The sequence below is a fragment of the Oncorhynchus clarkii genome, chromosome 19, assembly GCF_045791955.1.
Source record: "Oncorhynchus clarkii lewisi isolate Uvic-CL-2024 chromosome 19, UVic_Ocla_1.0, whole genome shotgun sequence".
NCBI lineage: Eukaryota > Metazoa > Chordata > Actinopteri > Salmoniformes > Salmonidae > Oncorhynchus > Oncorhynchus clarkii.
The window spans coordinates 45,371,261-45,392,788 of record NC_092165.1 but is presented as its reverse complement, the minus strand read 5'-3'; the positions used below and the strand labels follow the sequence as shown (position 1 = coordinate 45,392,788).

Genomic DNA, 21,528 nt, shown 5'->3' with positions numbered 1-21,528 from the left:
AAGATTCAGTTGCAACAAGCATACAGTTATATTTTGTTTCAAAATGTATTTTGGGACTGTGTATCTAGTCTGGCAACTGGATCTAGAGGGCTGCATAGACCTGCTGGTCCCGACAGAGATCATTGCGGGCTCGCTCTGCATTTTCGGGTGGTCAGACAACTTTGGGATGACATTTTACTTTTGTCCCTCATATTTTTTGGAAACGGTCGTTTTAATGCTTTGTATGCGTTAGTAGCCTTTGACGCATTATTCACACACACTCAGAATTTGCTTCTTCAATTTCAGGAGCCTACCTCTCCTACAGTAGTTTGGCGTGCGAGATCAAGTGCGTCCTACATTAGGCTATATGTGTGGTCTCAATGAAATAGAGTAGGCTGCCTATGCATGGACTGAGAATCATGTGGCAGTTATCTTTCCAAGGAAATTAACTTAAATATGATTAGGTTGTAGTTTACTACAGTGTCTGTAAATAAATATTGATAATGCAGAGAAGTAGAGGGGCACTCAACCAACGTGAGTTGAGGTGCTATCAAAAAATTGCAACGTGCGGACCATGGTGAGCGAGCGTTGCACATTTTTCCTTTTCAATAAATATTTATTACCCTTAATTGTCTTTGCCTACAAATTTTCCCACTCCTACAAGATAGGCTACGTATTTGCAAAACTTAGTTCAAGAGAAAGTGCAAGCGTATGCTCTCTCTCCAACTCTGCTCCCTTGAAACTATATCTAGTCTAATAACTGAAAACCAGCGGGAGTGGACAGGTGTGGTATGAAAAGCTGCAGGTTTTAGTGGGAGTGGATGTAGAACTCCATCCCGCTCAAACATCTACCTAGATCCTTGTGAAGTTCCTGTTTTTCTTGTCTAAACCCCTCATTCTATTTGTCACTGTCCGAGATGAGGGAGGGGGGGGGGGGAGTATGTGACAATGGCAGTTCAGTCCTGCCTGTGACAGCTGGGTGCCTGTGCAGTTGATCCTGTCTCAGAGAGTGAAGAAGAGGTTATTTATTCATCCCTTTACACCCCCTAGCCTTTCATTTACTCCCCCCTTTTTAGTGGTTTTGGACAGGAGAAGGTTGTGTTTACCACAGAGCCTTTTGATAGTGTTTTAATTTGGATGCATTTCCATTTTATTTCATTATTTTTCAGAGATCAAGGCAGCAGAGGACTGTTTAGTTTCCCCGCTTCTGTGTTCCACTCTGCATTTCAAAAATGAATATTAAAGCTGCAAATTAGGAGTGCAGACTTTTCTCTCCTTGCGCTCTCTCCTCGTCCTCTCAATCTCTCCCCCCTTGTCCCTTGTCAGAGTTTGCTCAGACTCCAAGCCATCAGGATTGCTAACCCCTCTGATATGCTGGGCTGTGTCTTGTCTTGTTCTACACAATGTGGCTGATGAGGGAGAGGAGTAGAAAGGAGTGGGGCTTTGGGGAGATATCAAAGGAAGTAGTTGTGTTCTCTTGTGGCAGAAGGAGATAGAACTAAAAACTAAAAAGCTTTGAGACTGCTCCATGAGTTACATGGCCCTAGAGGATTATGGGTAGGAACATCAGGGTGGTTGGGTTGGGGTACTGTCTTTGCTGAACATCATTGCACCCCCACCCCACCATATTTCTGTAAACCGCATCCCTGACCCAAATCTTTATAAGCTCTCATCTCTCTGCATGAGAAATAGTGATTTGAAGTATATTTTACAGTAAACACATAGCTTTGATTTTGCCTCTCAATATTATTTGGAATTGTTTCATGCTTGATGACACTCTCTCTCACACCCTATCTGGGGTCTATCCAGTTCAGTGGAAATAAGCGTGCAGTCACCCAGAGAATTTTTTAGAACCCAGTCACCACTCAGACACCTTGGCTCTCCTGGAGAATGGGATTCACAGAAGGGGGGCTATGTTTTTTTATGCTTCAGCTGGACGATGGCTAAGGAATCCTAAAAAGGCTTTAATGTAACCAATGCCCTTGAGGGACAGGCTGAGATGTGCTTTTAATCTCCACTGATGGTAATGGAAGCATTAGGTACAGTAGGTCAGCAGCCAGGCCTTTTAAGAATGACCAAGCCTGCTCAGATACTGTGTTTTCGTTTTCTAGAGTGCATAACAAGTATGTGTTTGTGCATCAGGAAAAGAACTCACCATTTATCATAGGGGAATGGAGACATGCATGCAATGCATACCCATAGTGGATATGTTCGGTGCATTCAGAAAGTATTCAGACCCATTCCCTTTTTACACATTTGGTATGTTACAGCCTTATTCTAAAATGGATTAGATAATCTTTTCCCCTCATCAATCTACACACAATATCCCATAATGACGAAGCGAAAATAGGATTTGGACAATTTTGCACATTTTATTACAAATAAAAAACAGAAGTACATTACTCTGGGAGAACCTTCCAGAAGGACAACCATCTCTGCAGCACTCTACCAATCAGGACTTTATATAAGCCACTCGGTAAAAGGCAAATGACCGCCCACTTGGAATTTGCCAAAAGGCACCTAAAGGACTCTCAGACCATGAGAAACAAGATGGTCTGATGAAACCAAGATTGAACTTTTTGGCCTGAATGCCAAGCGTTATGTCTGGAGGAAACCTGGTACCATCCTTACAGTGAAGCATGGTGATGGCAGCATCCTGCTGTGGGGATGTTTTTCAGCAGCAGGGACTGGGAGACTAGTCAGGATCGAGGGAAAGATGAACGGAGCAAAGTACAGAGAGATCCTTGATGAAAACATGCTCCAGAGTGCTCAGGACCTCAGACTGGGGTGAAGGTTCACCTTCCAACAGGACAATGAGCCTGATCACACAGCCAAGACAACTCAGGAGTGGCTTCGAGACAAGTCTCTGAATGTCCTTGAGTGGCCCAGTAGGAGCCCAGACTTGAACCCATCTAACATGTCTGGAGAGACTTGAAAATAGCTGTGCAGCGACGCTTCCCATCCAACCTGACAGAGCTTGAGAGGATCTGCAGAGAAGAATGGGAGAAACTCACCAAATACAGGTGTGCCCAGCTTGTAGCATCATACCCAAGAAGACTGCTTCTACACCTGCATTGCTTGCTGTTTGGGGTTTTAGGCTGGGTTTCTGTACAGCACTTTGAGATATCAGCTGATGTACGAAGGGCTATATAAATACATTTGATTTGATTTGATTTGTAATCGCTGTAAATGGTCTGAAATACTTATGTAAATGTGATACAGTGCCTTGCGAAAGTATTCATGCCCCTTAGGATTTTCCTATTTTGTTGCCTTACAACCCGGAATTAAAATCTATTTTTGGGGGGTTTGTATCATTTGATTTACTTAACATGCCTACCACTTTGAAGATGCAAAATATTTTTTTCTTGTGAAAGAAAGACAAAAAACCAGAACTTGAGCGTGCATAACTATTCACCCCCCCCCCCCCCCCCCCACAAAAAAAGTAGAGCCACCTTTTGCAGCAAGTATTTTGGGATATGTCTCTATAAGCTTGGCACATCTATCCGCTGGGATTTTTGCCCATTCTTCAAGGCAAACTGCTCCAGCTCCTTCAAGCTGGATGAGTTCCTGCTGGTGTACAGCAATCGTTAAGTCATACTACGGATTCTCAGTTGGATTGAGGTCTGGGCTTTGCCTAGGCCATTCCAAGACATTTAAATGATTCCCCTTAAATCACTTGAGTGTTCCTTTAGCAGTACGCTTAGGGTCATTGTCCTGCTGGAAGGTGAACCTCTGTCCCAGTCTCAAATCTCTGGAAGACTGAAACAGGTTTCCCTCAAGAATTTGCCTGTATTTAGCACCATCCATCATTACTTAAATTCTGACCAGTTTCCCAGTCCCTGCCAATGGAAAAACATCCCCACAGCATGATGCTGCCACCACCATGCTTCCATGCTGGGGATGGTGTTCTCGGGGTAATGAGAGGTGTTGAGTTTGCACCAGACAGCATTTTCCTTGATGGCCAAAAAGCTCAATTTTAGTCTCATCTGACCAGAGTACCTTCAAACACCAAATGTGTTTGCTTATTTTTTTTCTTTAAGCAATGGCTTTTTTTCGGGCTACTCTTCCATAAATCCCAGCTCTGTGGAGTGTACGGTTTAAAGTGGTCCTATGGACAGATACTCCAATCTCCGCTGTGGAGCGTTGCAGCTCCTTCAGGGTTATCTTTGGTTTCCTCTCTGGTTAATGCCCTCCTTGCCTGGTCTGTGAGTTTTGGTGGGCGGCCCTCTCTTTGCAGGTTTGTTGTGGTGCCATATTCTTTCCATTTTTTAATAATGGATTTAATGGTGCTCTGTGGAATGTTCAAAGTTTCTGATATTTTTTTATAACCCGACCCTAATCTGTAGTTCTCCACAACTTTGTCCCTGACCTGTTTGGAGAGCTCCTTGGTCTTCATGGTGCCCCTTGCTTAGTGGTGTTGCAGACTCTGGGGCCTTTCAGAACAGGTGTGTATATATACTGAGATCATGTGACACTTAGATTGCACACAGGTGGACTTTATTTAACTCATTATGTGACTTCTGAAGGTAATTGGTTGCACCAGATCTTACCACTTTTTTTTTTTTTTTTTTTTGAATTTTCTGAAACAAGTTATTTTTTTCATTTCACTTGACCAATTTGGACAATTTTGTGTATGTCCATTACATGAAATACAAATAAAAATCCATTTAAATTACAGGTTGTAATGCAACAAAATAGGAAAAACGCCAAGGGGGGTGAATATGTTTGCAAGGAACTGTATTTCAGTTTTTTTTACTTTTAATACATGTGCAAACATTTCTAAAAACCTGTTTTTGCTTTGTTATGGGATATTGTGTGTAGATTGATGAGAAAAACAACAATTTAATCAATTTTAGAATGAGGCTGTAACATATCAAAATTTGGATAAATTCAAGGGGTCTGAATACTTTCCGAATGCGCTGTGTCCATACATGTGTATGTTTGTGTGTGCATTTTATAGGACTATACATCCTGTAGAGATGCTTCTCTTGGTATATAAACCGTACTGTGTAGACTGAGACTGAAATTCAGAGAAAAACATTCAGATTATCCAGGAAATCCCAGGAAAGCTCTTTGGGTCTATGCTCAGCATAAGCCCTGCTCCCAGCAGGTGAGAATGTTAGGAGAGAAGACAGGCCTTATCCATGTGACCCAGATGCTCCTTATTATGGCAAAGGAGGAACTGCCTGCCTGACTGACTGGGTCCTGAAGCTACATACATGACCAGTGTTTTGGTTCTGCCCTATTTAAAACTCCTTGCCAGTGGCTACTGACTGACATGTGTAAGTGTAGCTACTACAGAGCTTGTGGTCTTTGTGGCATCTTGTCTAAATACAGTATTAGCGTGTTTGGTCAAGTGCCTGATATCTGCTGAGAATGATCAACTATGATTTACAGACATCACAAACATGATCAGCTAGATGTAAATGTTCTCCTGTATTTCGCTGACGCCGCCCCCCCCCCCTCTCTCCCCCACAGAGAAGGAGAAACATGCAAAGTCTGGGTCAGATGGGGAAGGAGCAAGTAGTAGCCAGTCGGAGAGCTCGTCCAGACTGGGCAGTCTGAAGGGAGGAGGTGAGTCACCGGCCTGAAGTCTCAGCCTGAGGGCCTCAGGGATGGGATGATATTTAATGGGCAGGCTATTCATATAGCCCAGGGCAGGTGACTATGTCAATCTGGTGCTTGATAAGCTTCCTCCGTCTACAGCTCTATCCACCATCCTTCCCTCACGCTGGTTACAGTCTTTATTCTCCTGAAGATACTCACGTAGACATGATCAACACTTCAGTAGGAAGTAATGGTGATATGTTTTTCTCTGGATCTTGTCTCTCTTATTTGAGCTATTTGTTTTTCAAATATATTTTGCACTGTGGAATGTTAAGGAGATCAGTGACTTCTGCCATGGACACGTGAGAAGTCCAACAGCAGGAAACACTGTTTGTTTGAAAAGCGTGAGGGATCTACATTCTTTGTGGCTATTAGCTTCCTCTTCTGTAGAATTATGTAAGCAGAGAGATTCTAGTCTCTGTGACCGTTTCCTCAAATCCTGCTGGTGAGGCCTGTGCAGTTTTAGGCCCTGAAGTGCTGCATTCCTGATCCAGAGTGTGAGAGAGGATGACGCTCACCCTCCCTCCCCTGTGAGGGGATCACAGGGGTCAGTCACTGTGTGACGCAGAGAGTGTCACGATCTTTCTTCAGGGAAATGACCGGACCAAGGTGCAGCGCTGTGAGCGTACATTACTTTTTATTGTGAATATCGCCAACAAAAACAAGAAACAACAAAAACGACCGTGAAGCTTACTAGGGCTATACAGGCCACTAACAAAGTCAACTACCCACAACTAAGGTGGAAAAACAGGCTGCCTAAGTATGATTCCCAATCAGAGACAACAATAGACAGTTGTCCCTTATTGAGAACCATACCCGGCCAAAACAGAAAGAGAAAACATAGAAATAAAGAAGCTAGTCACCCTAGTCACACCCTGGCCTAACCAAAATAGAGAATAAAAGCCTCTATGGCCAGGGCGTGACAGTACCCCAACCCGAAGATGCGGTCTCCGGCCGCAAAACGTGACTCTATAGGGGAGGGTCCGGGTGGGCATTTACTTCGGTGACGGCTCCGGTGCGGGACGCAGACTCCGCTCCACCTCTGGCTCCCCCCACTTTGGTGGCGCCTCTGTACTGGGGAACCTTGCTGCAGGCCCCGGACTGGGGACCCTTGCTGCAGGAGGCTCCGTGCCATGGATCCTGTCGCTGCAGGAGGCTCCGTGCCATGGATCCTGTCGCTGCAGGAGGCTCCGTGCCATGGATCCTGTCGCTGCAGGAGGCTCCGTGCCATGGATCCTGTCGCTGCAGGAGGCTCCGTGCCATGGATCCTGTCGCTGCAGGCTCCGTGCCATGGATCCTGTCGCTGCAGGCTCCGTGCCATGGATCCTGTCGCTGCAGGCTCCGTGCCATGGATCCTGTCGCTGCAGGCTCCGTGCCATGGATCCTGTCGCTGCAGGCTCCGTGCCATGGATCCTGTCGCTGCAGGCTCCGTGCCATGGATCCTGTCGCTGTAGGCTCCGTGCCATGGATCCTGTCGCTGCAGGCTCCGTGCCATGGATCCTGTCGCTGCAGGCTCCGTGCCATGGATCCTGTCGCTGTAGGCTCCGTGCCATGGATCCTGTCGCTACAGGCTCCGTGCCATGGATCCTCGCTGCCGGCTCCGTGCCATGGACCATCGCTGCAGGCTCCGTGCCATGGATCCTCGCTGCCGGCTCCGTACCATGGACCATCGCTGGAGGCTCCGTGCCATGGATCCTGTCGCTACAGGCTCCGTGCCATGGATCCTGTCGCTGCCGGCTCCGTGCCATGGATCCTGTTGCTGCCGGCTCCGTGCCATGGACCATCGCTGCCGGCTCCGTGCCATGGACCATCGCTGCCGGCTCCGTACCATGGACCATCGCTGCAGGCTCCGTACCATGGACCATCGCTGCAGGCTCCGTGCCATGGACCATCGCTGGAGGCTCCGTGCCATGGACCATCGCTGGAGGCTCCGTGCCATGGACCATCGCTGGAGGCTTCGTGCCATGGACCATCGCTTCAGGTTCCGTGCCATGGACCATCGCTGGAGGCTCCTTGCCATGGACCATCGCTGGAGGCTCCGTGCCATGGATCATCGCTGGAGGCTCCGTGCCATGGATCATCGCTGGAGGCTCCGTGCCATGGATCATCGCTGGAGGCTCCGTGCCATGGATCATCGCTGGAGGCTCCGTGCCATGGATCATCGCTGGAGGCTCCGGGCCATGGATCATCGCTGGAGGCTTCGTGCCAACTCCTCTTATTGTCGCTACTCTGCCTTCGCCGCCTCTATCTCCTCCCTTGGATGCCGATACTCTCCAGCCTTTGCCCAGGGTCCCTTGCCTTCCAAGATCTCCTCCCATGTCCATTCCTCCAGAAAAGGCTGCTCCTCCCGGCCACGCCGCTTGGTCCGTTTGTGGTGGGTAGTTCTGTCGCGATCGTCGTCAGGGAACTGACCGGACCAAGGTGCAGCGTGGTGAGCGTACATTTCTTTTTATTATGAATGTCGCCAACAAAAACAAGAAGCAACAAACACGACCGTGCAGCTTCCTAGGGCTATACAGGCCAATAACAAAGTCAACTACCCACAACTAAGGTGGAAAAACAGGCTGCCTAAGTATGATTCCCAATCAGAGACCACGATAGACAGCTGTCCCTGATTGAGAACCATACCCGGCCAAAACATAGAAACAGAAAACATAGAAATAAAGAAACTAGAATGTCCACCCTAGTCACACCCTGACCTAACCAAAATGGAGAATATAAGCCTCTCTAAGGCCAGGGCGTGACAGAGGGAGCAGACTTAAAACATCAGCTTGGCCATGCGTCCCCTTAGTCTGGCCAGGTGGACCCCAGCCTGCCAGAGTGGGATCCATCTAAATCTCATCTGATACTGTTAACATGGGATGGGACTGGATCAGCTCGCGATTACAATAGGATCAGGGCCGTTTGGGTTCAGTGGTTTATAGATCATCTCTAGAGAGGAGAGCAAAACCCTTGACCCAGAAATGGTATTTTTGTAACAGAGAGGCTTGGTGTAAGGGGATTGCAGCCCTGTCCCTTTCATCTTTTGGCTGTCCTTGAGCTATGATTCATAGTCCCATAGAGGGGTGTGGGTTAGACCCATAAGGAAGTTGTTTTGACTGAGACGGAAAGTGCTTACAGTAAGTATTCACCTCCTCCTATTCACCTCAGGAAGGAGTGTTGCTGGAGACTATTCAGCTTTATTCAGGAGACATGATACTCACCTCCCATCTTCCCTCTCTGCCAGTTTTCTGCTTGCCACACAAACTGGTGTGTGTGCGCGGGTGTGGGCACATGCTCCTGTGTCCTCTACTTGGAGATGTAGTTCCTGAGAGGCCTGTAAAATTATATTCCTGACTCAATCTGCCACTCACTCCCTGGGGCCAGACTGCCAGACAGTGCCCAGACCCGTTCCAAGCCCCCACACCCATCCCACTCTCAACCTAAGCCCCCCGCACACAGCCCCAGACCCAATGTGGTGATGAACAGTGCTGTGGTTCCCCCCTGCATCCTTCACCATCCTAGACAGACCGATACAATGAATAATCACCTGCTAATAATGGCTTTCTTAGTGATAGGGAAGATGCAGTAAATGTCAGAGGTTGTGGATGGAGGGAACCAGTGGAGGGGAACTGCTGCAATGGCTGAGTTGATCATTTATGAGCCTTCCTCTTTTGGGGGCCTCTTCTTATGCAGAGAAAAGAGGAGGAAGTATATGAGGTTATTAATAGACCCAAGTACAACTTTGAGACAGATTTGGAGAACCTACTGAGATTTGACCTTCTCTTCTCAGGGGACTGACACCCGTCTGTCTGACCAGGGAATCAATAAGCACACATGGAGCAGACACACACACACACACACACACACACACACACACGATTCCCAACCCTATTAAACAGTTGCGTCCACAGCAGTCATTGGAGACGATCCCCTTACAGCACAGTCATCATGGTAAGGTGTGTGTGTCGGGATTATTCCGTGCCCACTTATCAATAAGACAATAAGTGACAAACAACAGACGGGCATGTTTTTATATATTTTTTTATTTATCCTTTATTTAACAAGGCAAGTCAGTTGGGAACAAATTCTTATTAGAGGCCGACTGATTATGATTTTTCAATGCCTACCAAAAAAAAAGGACCAAAAAAAGCCAATACCGATTAATCAACCATTTTTAAAAAACATTTTATTTATTTATTTGTAATAATGACAATTACAACAATACTGAATGAACACTTTTATTTTAACTTAATATAATAAATCAATCAAATCAATTTATCCTCAAATAAATAATGAAACATGTTTGGTTTAAATAATGCAAAAACAAGTGTTGGAGAAGAAAGTAAAAGTGCAATATGTGCCATGTAAAAAAGCTAACGTTTAAGTTCCTTGCCTAGAACATGAGAACATATGAAAGCTGGTGGTTCCTTTTAACATGAGTCTTCAATATTCCCAGGTAAGAAGTTATAGGTTGAGGTTTATAGGAATTATAGGACTATTTCTCTCTCTACAATTTGTATTTCATATACCTTTGACTATTGGATGTTCTTATAGGCAGTTTAGTATTTTGCAGTGTAAAAGTATAGCTTCCGTCCCTGGGCTCGAACCAGGAACACATCAACAACAGCCATCCTCGAAGCATAGTTACCCATCGCTCCACAAAAGCCGCGGCCCTTGCAGAGCAAGGGGAACAACTACTCCAAGTCTCAGAGCAAGTGAAGTTTGAAACGCTATTAGAGCGCACCCCGCTAACTAGCTAGCCATTTCCGATTTCCGATTTCACATCGGTTACACCAGCCTAATCCCGGGAGTTGATAGGCTTGAAGTCATAAACAGCGCACGAAAGTGCCGTTTGAATGAATGCTGCCTACCACTGCTCAGTCAGACTGCTCTATCGAATATAAAATCATAGACTTAATTATAACATAATAACACATTGAAATCCGAGCCTTAGGTCATTCATATGGTCAAATCCGGAAACTATCATTTCGAAAATAAAACGTTTATTCTTTCAGTGAAATACGGAACCGCTCCGTATTTTATCTAGCGGGTGGCATCCATGAGTCTAAATATTCCTGTTACATTGCACAACCTTCAATGTTATGTCATAATTACGTAAAATTCTGGCAAATTAGTTAGCAACGAGCCAGGCGGCCCAAACTGTTGCATATACCCTGACTCTGCGTGCAATGAACGCAAGAGAAGTGACAATTTCCCCAGTTTAATATTGCCTGCTAGCATGAATATCTTTTAACTAAATATGCTAGTTTAAAAATAAATACTTCTATGTATTGATTTTAATAATAATGCAACGATTTTGCTCTTTTCGCAAATGCGCTTTTGTTAAATCATCCCCCGTTTGGCGAAGTTGGCTGTCTTTGTTAGGAAGAAATAGTCTTCACAGTTCGCAACGAGTCAGGTGGCCCAAACGGCTGCATATACCCTGACTCTGTTGCACAGAACGCAAGAGAAATGACACAATTTCCCTAGTTAAAATAAATTAATGTTAGCAGGCAATATTAACTAAATATGCAGGTTTAAAAAATATATACTTATGTATTGATTTTAAGAAAGGCGTTGGTGTTTATGGTTAGGTACACATTGGTGCAATGACAGTGCTTTTTTCGTGAATGAGCTTGTTAAATCACCCGTTTGGTGAAGTAGGCTATGATTCAATGATAAATTAACGGGCACCGCATCGAGTATATGCAATGCAGGGCAAGCTAGATAAACTAGTAATATCATCAACCATGTGTATTTAACTAGTGATTATGTGAAGATTGATTGTTTTTTATAAGATAAGTTTAATGCTAGCTAGCACCTTACCATGGCTCCTTGCTGCACTCGCATAACAGGTAGTCAGCCTGCCACGCAGTCTCCTCGTGGAGTACAATGTAATCGGCCATGATCGGTGTCCAAAAATGCAGATTACCGATTGTTATGAAAACTTGAAATCGGCCCTAATTAATCGGCCATTCCGATTAATCGGTCGACCTCTAATTCTTATTTACAGTGACGGCCTAGGTACAGTGAGTTAAACTGCCTCGTTCAGGGGCAGAACGACAGATTTGTACTTTGTCAGCTCAGGGATTCGAGTTAGCAGTCTTTCGGTTACTGGCCCGATGCTCTAACCACTAGGCTACCTGCCGCCCCAAACCTTCCATGTTGATGACACACATTATGAGGGTCGTAATGGTCGTAATGATTCCCATAATGGCCTTTGTCTGCATGATTCATGTTACTGTTATGTTTTCACATGGTCATAAGTGTGCGTGGGGTTTTGATGCAGGTATGTGACAATAAGATATGTAATAGATGTCTGTACAGAAGTCCTGCAATGCTGTTGATATTGAAAGTACGGTTCTTCCCTCTGAGATGAATCTAGTATGTTTGTTTTCTCTGAGTTACAGAAGTGGCCACAGGGAACCTTCTAGACTTGGCAGAGGGAGCAAACGTGGCGCTGCTGCGCTCGGGGACAAAGGAGAGCGAACCAGACCCATTCATGACGCACAATCACACCACAGAGAACAACAATACTGTATGGGTAAGAGAATGGGGGCTAGAATAGAACTACTGTAGCTACACATGCTTAATAAGAGGGGCAATGCTTTATGGATGAGAGAATGAAGGCTTGGAGAGCTGTATGGTTACATCAAATGGACATAGAATGGCTACCAGTATACTGTAAGGGTAAGATTGAAATAATACAGTATTGACAGTAGCTCCTAGCATACATACTTGATTCAAAGGCAGTGTCTTTATAGTAGAGTAAGATTATGGGTTGAGTTTAGCTCAGGACAATGGTGCATTGAATAGAACAAGACTTATCAGATGGTCCCCATAGCAGGGGAGGGTGTGGAGCTGTTATTCTGCAATCATATACTTATATTACAGGGAACGTTTGGATAGAGGTGTGTGTTTCCTTTAGCTGCTCAGAATCCAAACGTTCCATTTATAGTTGTAAAGGCAAAAGAGCCATTCATGATGCCATCACTTCATGTAGTTTACCTACTGTAAACCTTTCTGAAACAAATCTAGTTTTTTAAACAGTATTTCAATTATTTTGATATGGTCTTCTTTCCCTGACCTTGTCTATATGTGTGTTTTTGTCTGGCAGGAGCTTGAGGATGGTCTGGATGAAGCTTTCTCAAGGTGTGTGATTTTACTGTGCCCTGTCCAGTCCCTCTGCATTACCACACACACACAATAGCCGGTGGTTAACCTTTCTAGCGGGAACCCCTCGACAACATTCCGCTGAAAAGGCAGCACGCGAAATTCAAAAATATTTTTTAGAAATATGTAACTTTCACACATTAACAAGTCCAAAACAGCAAATGAAAGATAAACATCTTGTTAATCTACCCATCGTGCCCGATTTCAAAAATGCTTTACACCGAAAGCACCACATATGATTATGTTCGGTCATAGCCAAGTCAAAAAAAACACAGACATTTTTCCAGCCAAAGATAGGAGTCATAAAATGAATGACTAACCTTTGATGATCTTCATCAGATGACACTCATAGGACATCATGTTACACAATACATGTATGTTTTTTTTCGATAATGTGCATATTTATATCCAAAAATCTCAGTTTACATTGGCACCTTACGTGCAGTAATGTTTTGATTCCAAAACATCCCGTGATTGTGCAGAAATACTCATAATAAACATTGATAAAAGATACAAGTGTTATTCACAGAATTAAAGATAGACTTCTCCCTAATGCAACCGCTGTGTCAGATTTCAAAAAAACTTTACGGAAAAAGCATAATCTGAGAACGGCGCTCAGAACCCAAAACAGCCAGAGGAATATCCGCCATTTTGGAGTCAAAAAAGTTATAAACAACACCATAAATATTCACCAAATGGTCCGTCATTTTTGTCGAAATAGCCACTTGTTGTTAGCGTGTTCAGCCCAGTAATCCATCTTCATGAGGCGCAGGCACTTCATCCAGACAAAAACTCGAAAAGTTCCATTACAGTCCTTTAGAAACATGTCAAACGATGAATGCAATCAATCTTTAGGATGTTTTTAACATAAAACATCAATAATGTTCCAACCGGAGAATTCCTATGTCTGAAGAAAAGCACTGGAACGAGAGGTAACTCTGTCGGGAGCGTGCGTCATGAGACCAAAGCACTCTGCCAGACCACTGACTCAGAGGTCTCATGAGCCCCTCCTTTATAGTAGAATCCTCATTCAAGTTTCTAAAGACGGTTGACATCTAGTGGAAGCCGTAGGAAGTGCAAATTTATCCATATCTCAATGTGTATTTGGTAGGCCAAGCTTTGAAAAACTACAAACCTCAGATGTCCCACTTCCTGGTTGGATTTTTCTCAGGTTTTCGCCTGCCATATTAGTTCTGTTATACTCACAGACATCATTCAAACAGTTTTAGAAACTTCAGAGTGTTTTTTATCCATTACTAATAATAATATGCATATATTAGCATCTGGGACAGAGTAGGAGGCAGTTCACTCTGGGCATGCTATTCATCCAAAAGTGAAAATACTGCCCCCTATCCCAAAAAGGTTAAGGCTTGTTTTATAAACACTGCCATTCCCACCTGCTGGCTCGCCGCTGGGCACTCGCTTCACTTAAATCCAAGAAACTGGCTGTGTTTAGTTTACTGGCCTCAACGCCCAACTTCATCTTCTGCTTTCTCAGCCTGCCTTTCTACTGGCCAGGCACCACAAGCAGTGATTTAACAATAGGTTTTTAAGTGAGGACTTTGGATAGAATGTATCCTGCAAGCTTCAATGGCAGTGGTTGCGGGATAAATACACAGAGCATTGATTTTTGGTCATACAACTAGCAGGTTCAAGGTTAACTGGACACGTCCTTCAGTGTATTCTCTGTGCTCTTGTACAGACTGGAATTCCTCAAAGGCAGGGTTCGGTAGGTTACTTTTTAAGTGTAATCCGTTAGTTACTATTGTAGTTACCTGTCCAAAATTGTAATCAGTAATGTAACTTCTGGATTACCCAAACTCAGTAATGTAATCTGATTAGTTACAGTTGAAAATTATCTTTTGGTATTTGTTGCATTAGTCCATTGTTGATATAGTCCCATTAAGTTATCAAGATATATTACTTTCAAAATACAGAAATACAGCCAGTATGATGCATTTTGCATCATATGATTGAAAATGCATCATACCGGTGGTATTTCTGTATTTTGAAGGTAATATATCTTAACTTGATTGCTTACATGCAAAACATTTTCCCAAAATATTGTTTTTGGGTGGAATATTCATTTTAAGAGGCATTAGAAGAACACAAAAATGATCTATCAAATGCATTTGGTGTGTCATCATAGTGGTCTCTGATGTGGTCAGACTCTCTGAGGTGGAACAAACTAAAACTTGCACCTTTTTTCAATGATTCATTTCATTGAGATAACAGAAAGATGTCATCATGTATTTTGTCACAAACATAATTTCTAAATGTAAATGTTATCCAAGAAGTAATCATCTAGTTTTTAAAAGCATCTTTAATCTGATTACAATATTGTGGCTGGTACCGTAACTGATTACATTTACAGATTGTTTTGTAATCAGTTACTGCCCAACCCTGCTCAAGGGCTCATTTTAAACTAACCCAACTCCTGCAGAGCTCAAAGGAGTCCATCTTGTTTCAATGACATGTCCTGATGAGGTCTTTAGGGATGCTGAATCACAATTCCCAATATGTATTTTTTATGTTACCACTAAGTTATAGTCTAATTCCAGTCTTATCAGTGCTTTCATTTCCCCCTGGGCTTTTTTCATTTTGTTTCATTTGAAAGTGACGGTGGCCTCTCCTCTGTTTATCAGTCTTTGTCTGGCGGTAGGGACAGTGTGCTTCAGAGGGGCGGTAATCAAGCATTGAGACCATTCTAGTGCTGTTATCAGATAATTATTTGTCTGCACACACATTAATTACTCACTAGGCCGTTAATCTATGCTGCTGTGCCCATCACTTCTCCACAGGGGACTCTGTGGAGTAGTGATGGGCAGTCCGACCAGAGATTGCTTTAATTGAGGTAAATTTAGTAGGCAGAGGACCTTGGGCCTTATTTATCAACCATGTGTACATTTCTTACTAAATTCTGTCTTAAGTGGAGAATCTAGTGTAAATCCCAAATTATTGGGATTTATCGAACTGTTGCGATACAACCCTGTCTGGAAAATGCCTTCCGTTAATCTTTCATAGTAACAAAACCACCCTCATTTGCTGTATTATTTGGACATTTTGGAACTGGGACATGTCTGTTTCGAAAAGAAAGTGCAATGGCAAATTTTATCACATTTCTGAAAAGGTGTGGGTAAAAATAGCGAGTGCCAACCACTGGCCGTGCATTCTGCAAGATTGATTGTCTATTCAAACTATTTAAATGTAAATGCTACAGCCCACACTTCTATGCAAAAGTCAAATTGTTGTTCAATATTTTGTTAATCAATAGATGATTGGGTTTCTATCTCCTGCCTTGGTATAGGCTCTAATATTAAATGGGGTATGACGTCGCACTCCTATCTCACAGCAATACTGTAACCTACCCATACTATCAAATATTTTAAATAGGCTACTGGTCTATATACTTCCAGGCTTTCTTGGCTATTGAATTATTAATGGATAAATGGTAGCCTAATATTTGTTGTCTAGCGGGAATAAACTAGTCATGTCAGAAAATATGAGTATGATTTAGGCCTTAAGTCAAAAACATTATGCTGTGATGTCCTTACCAATGGCAAAGGTATCTGTTTTATTACGTTATTTGCTTGCAATACAATTGATCAACCACTAGAAGTTGTGTGTATGCATGGTGAGAGCTGTTGTTTGATACACACACTTTCCCATGTTCAAAATGGATAAATACCAACCTTTGCAGGAAAACTGGCACACCCAAGGTTTAGAGTATTTTTGTTACGCACACACCATTGATAAATGAGTCCCCCCGGTTCAAGCCTTTTGTCTATCAGAGAGCGCTGATTGCAGAGCTGCACTCTTATTATTGAAGTAGTGGGTGTTGAGCTGTGGTGAAGAGTGAGAGGAAGTTCTGTCACTCTGTATCTCCATATGAGGGCAGCTGAACTGATTCACTGTCACTTGGACTGACCAAACATGACTGATGTTAGTAACTGACTGATGTCAGTACTTGCTTTCCTTGTATGCCTGTAGCCGATATATGATATGAGTATGGATCGTTTTTAGTTACTTGAGGAGACTTTGAAGTGGCAACTGGAGATTTTCAACAAGCTCCTAAGAGCACTTTGAGTATAGATTTTCTAAAAAGACCAAAACCAGCGATGACAGAAAAGAAGCTTCTGTCTGTGACACTTTAGTCATTCTCTTGACTGGGTTGTTTATAAACTCCCTGCATAATGACAGTCAGGGGTATGCTGTTGTTGCTAATGCTTGCTCTTTCCTTTATTTTACCTCTGGGAAGGGGGTGAAATGAGATCAGACTTTTCCTCTGAGTTTCAGGAAATAACTCTTAGTAAAAGGCAGTTTATTGGCAGATGGGCTTTTCTCCCTCAACTTGCTGTGGGTGGTATAATGGGGTAGCAGAACTCTGGAAGTCCAGGGATACCTGTCATTTTAGACTGAATGGTTTTCCTCCTTCCCTTTTAGTGACAATCCTCCATCCCTGTTATTTCGTTTTTTTACTAGTGAGTTATAAAATAAGAGACAGAGTTGACATTTCTTGCCTTCATTCTCTGTGTGAGTGATTTAGTTTAGCTGCATGGGCACCTAAACCTTCTCTCCTTGTAAATTCCTTTAAACATCGATATGAAGGAAGTTTGTGCCCAGGAGTCGGAACTCTCAACACTGACACTGACCTCACTAAGATCGCTGTAACTCAAGAAGGATTACAGTGCCATCTTCTGGCTGCAGGAAGTTAATGCAACTTTTAAATTCATTGGGAATGCTCTGGTGTACTTCACAATACAAATATAGGGGAATAGTAAAACAGCTGTCTGACTATTGACATTTCCTTTGCACCCCTCAGCCGCAGTCTGGATAGCTTTGAATCATACTCAGGTAATGATGTCATCCATTGGATGTGCAGTGTCCCACCCTCACTTCCCCCAGTCACCCCCACTCCATTCACCACCCTCACCACAACTGTGACCCCTTTGTCATTCTCCATCCTCACCGTACCCAGCCCATCTGTCTGAGCATGGATGTGGATCTGTAGCATTCTGCCATTACAAACGCCTGTAGTTGCATATGTCCCCATAGGAGCATCCCATTACCATGGCTCAGAACCCTGTCCTATTGACTTCCCTTATGTTTAGACCACGCTGAGCAAACATATGGCTCAAACCAAGACAGAGAAGTTACCCGTCTGATGTAAATTTGGACTACAGGTTCCAACATTACACCAGCAAAGTGCACAGAGTTTGGGAAGGCTGTGCTGTGTATGAACGGCAGGGTTCTCCGCTAACATGTTGATTGTTGTCATTTGTTCTCATTTTGTCCATGCCCACATGGTCTTGGATTTGTGTGTTATTCTGCTTCACATCTACAGCCATTTCGCCGTTATTGCAACATCACTGAATGAGAAATGACATGGTGAGCCAAGTGGTGTTGCTGTCGTAGCAGTGAAGTGGTGTTGAGAGTCAGGCCTGAGAGTTGTAGCTGTGTGAAGTACTTAGATAACCATACCTCACTGTTTGATCATTTAAAAAGACATGCCTCTACAGTTTAGGTCTGGATACTGTAACTCGAGACCAACACACTGTCTTTATAGTTGCTTACTCAAGTTTGACACATTTTTGTATAGTATCTTTCCTATAATGTCAATACACACATTTGTCATTTAAATGCTTTTAAATGTTAAAGCTACCACGTCTGTTAATTTCAATGTATTGAGTTTTCACATCCCATCTGATATTTGGTATATTTTGCCTTATGAATGTGATAAGTGAAATGTCTTTCTTCCCCTCCAGACTCGCTGAGTCTCGCAATAACCCCCAGGTCCTGGACATTGGGGTAAACCCTCAGGACTTCAACACTGAAGAGTGCCTGTCCCCAGCTAACTGGGACAAAACGGATGCAGACAACGCCGGAAAAGACTATATGTTAGGGTTCTAAGGGTGGAGCCACTGTGGAAGCAAGGCACCTAGGGGGAGAGCGAAAGATGGAGAAGGAAAGCGATAGGGATGTGGGTGAAAGCAGTAGAGAGGCAGTGACTGTGAGATGTCTGTGAAATAATAGCAGGCCTAGTGGAGTTTGTACATGATTCGCCCTGAAAGTCCACTCAGTCTTGCCATCTTGAGGGATGTGACTGTTAGCGTGTCTAACTGACCAACCAGGAGGGACCTACTGGGGTCTAGAGCCTCCAGAACTAAGACCAAAGCAATACAACCATTTTGTTTTCATTTAATTTTAAACATCCAGTCATCTGGTGTTTGCTACATTCAATACCCCATTATTCAATTAGCCTCTGTCTCTACTGACTGGTAGGTTTTTACTGTATGTATGTGTGTATATACAGTATACATAATCTGACACAAACGGAGCTATAATTTATCACTTGTTGAGCATTTGGTGAGCGTACATTTAAGCGTTAGAGGCAGAAAATAATGTGTATATTTAAGGTCAACACATCCATGGTCAGTGTTTGAGTCTGGGTGAATGCCACAGTTATGTTAATTTTGTTAATAGAAGTGGATGGAGGAGTAACTCACTCAGAGGGAAACTTACTGGTGATGTAGTCAAAGCCACCAGCTGGAGTGAACTTCGCCCATGATGCCAAATATAAGAATAAAGAGTGAGGGTGACCATCACCTCTGAGCTCAATGGCTCTAATAATTGGGCAAATGGGCTTTAACAAAATGTACTTGCCACAGGAGGCTGCTGAGGGGAGGATGGCGCATAATGGCTGGAATGGAGTGAATGGAACGGTATCAAACACATGGAAACCGTGTGTTTGACGTGTTTTCAATTCCATTTATTCCCTTCTAGCCATTACTATGAGCCTGTCCTCTCCAATTAAGGTTTCACCGGCCTCCTTGCATACATAATATGTGGGTTGTGTTTGTATAAAGAATCTTATTTTTATTCTATTGCAAAATCTATTTTTGCACTCTCCACTCATCCCTCTACAAAGCACATACTTTCATGTCATTGATTGTTATTATAATAACCATCTAGCTCTTACATGTACCACTGTAATATTGTCTAATCTGGTTTGTGCTCATTTTGATAGTTTACTTGACCGTTTGGAGATTTCATTTTGAAGATATCATATGAGGGTTTGAGTTAAGTTCAAGTCTCCGTGTTAATATCGCTGACATTTTTGATACAGTTTGAAATACATTTTTATAATTTCTGGTATTATGTTACCTCTGAATTCAATAAAATGTATGCATCAGTGTGAGGCTATTGTATTTTATTTATATACAGTCGGAAGTGTTCATACACTTAGGTTGGAGTCATTAAAACTTGTTTTTCAACCACTCCACAAATTAAAAAGAAATGTACTATAGTTTTGGCAAGTCGGTTAGGACATCTACTTTGTGCATGACACAAGTCATTTTTCCAACAATTGTTTACAGACAGATTAATTCACTGTATCACAATTCCAGTGGGTCAGAAGTTTACATACACAAAGCTGACTGTGCCTTTAAACAGATGTCATGGCTTTAGAAGCTTCTGATAGGCTAATTGACATCATTTGAGTCAATTGGAGGTGTACCTGTGGATGTATTTCAAGGCCTACCTTCTAACGCAGTGCCTCTGCTTGACATCATGGGGAAAATCAAAAGAAATCAGTCAAGACCTCAGAAGAAAAATTGTAGACCTCCACAAGTCTGATTCATCCTAGGGAGCAATTTCCAAACACCTGAAGGTGCCACGTTCATCTGTACGAACAATAGTACGCAAATATAAACACCATGGGACCACACAGCCGTCATAGCGCTCAGGAAGGAGGCGTGTTCGGTCTCCTAGAGATTAACATAATTTGATGCGAAAAGTGCAAATCAATCCCAGAACAACAGCAAAGGACCTTGTGATTATGCTGGAGGAAGCAGGTACAAAAGTATCTATATCCACAGTAAAACGAGTCCTATATTGACATAACCTGAAAGGCCGCTCAGCAAGGAAGAAGCCACTGCTCCAAAACCGCCACAAAAAAGCCGCTTTGCAACTGCACATGGGGACAAAGATCATACTTTTTGGAGAAATGTCCTCTGGTCTAATGAAACAAAAATAGAACTGTTTGGCCGTAATGACCATCGTTATATTTGGAGGGAAAAGGGGGATGCTTGCAAGCCGAAGAACACCATCTCAACCGTGAAGCACGGGGGTGGCAGCATCATGTTTTGGGGGTGCTTTGCTACAGGAGGGACTGGTGCACTTCACAAAATAGATGCCATCATGAGGAAGGAAAATTATGTGGATAACTAGGCAAGTCTGTTAAGAACAAATTCTTATTTTCAATGATGGCCTAAGAGCAGTGGGTTAACTGCCTTGTTCAGAACAACATATTTTTACCTTGTCAGCTCAGGGATTTGATCTTGCAACCTTACCATTAGGCTACCTGCAACATCTCAAGACATCAGTCAGGACAATGACCCCAAGTATACTTCCAAAGTTGTGGCAAAATGGCTTAAGGACAACAAAGTCAAGGTATTGGAGTGGCCATCACAAAACCCTGACCTCAATCAGAACAACTGAAAAAGCATGTGCGAGCAAGGAGGCCTACAAACCTTACTCAGTTACACCAGCTCTGTCAGGAGGAATGGGCCAAAATTCACCCAACTTATTGTGGGAAGCTTGTGGAAGGTTACCGGAAATGTTTGACCAAAGTTATATAATTTAAAGGCAATGCTACCAAATACTAATTGAGTATGTAAACTTCTGAACCACTGGAAATGTGATGAAATAAATAAAAGCTATTATTCTGACATTTCACATTCTTAAAATAAAGTGGTGATCCTAACTGACCTAAGACAGGGAATTTTT

At 43.2% G+C, this 21,528-nt stretch overlaps 1 protein-coding gene across 6 annotated transcripts in view; it reads left to right on the top strand.

The window, feature by feature from the left end:
- The window catches only part of LOC139375294 (low density lipoprotein receptor adapter protein 1-B-like), a 73,778-nt gene extending 53,839 nt beyond the window's left edge, over positions 1-19,939 (top strand). Inside the window, exons 6-10 of one of the 6 annotated variants that reach the window (XM_071116932.1) lie at positions 5,458-5,553; positions 11,979-12,112; positions 12,686-12,720; positions 17,564-17,595; positions 18,507-19,939. In XM_071116932.1, the coding sequence (XP_070973033.1) occupies positions 5,458-5,553; positions 11,979-12,112; positions 12,686-12,720; positions 17,564-17,595; positions 18,507-18,553 (344 nt within the window). In that variant the 3' untranslated portion in view covers positions 18,554-19,939. The remainder of the gene's footprint in view (positions 1-5,457; positions 5,554-11,978; positions 12,113-12,685; positions 12,721-17,563; positions 17,596-18,506) is intronic. The other 5 variants (XM_071116933.1, XM_071116928.1, XM_071116931.1 and 2 more) reach the window with 5 other exon arrangements.
- The last annotated feature ends 1,589 nt before the right edge of the window (positions 19,940-21,528 follow it).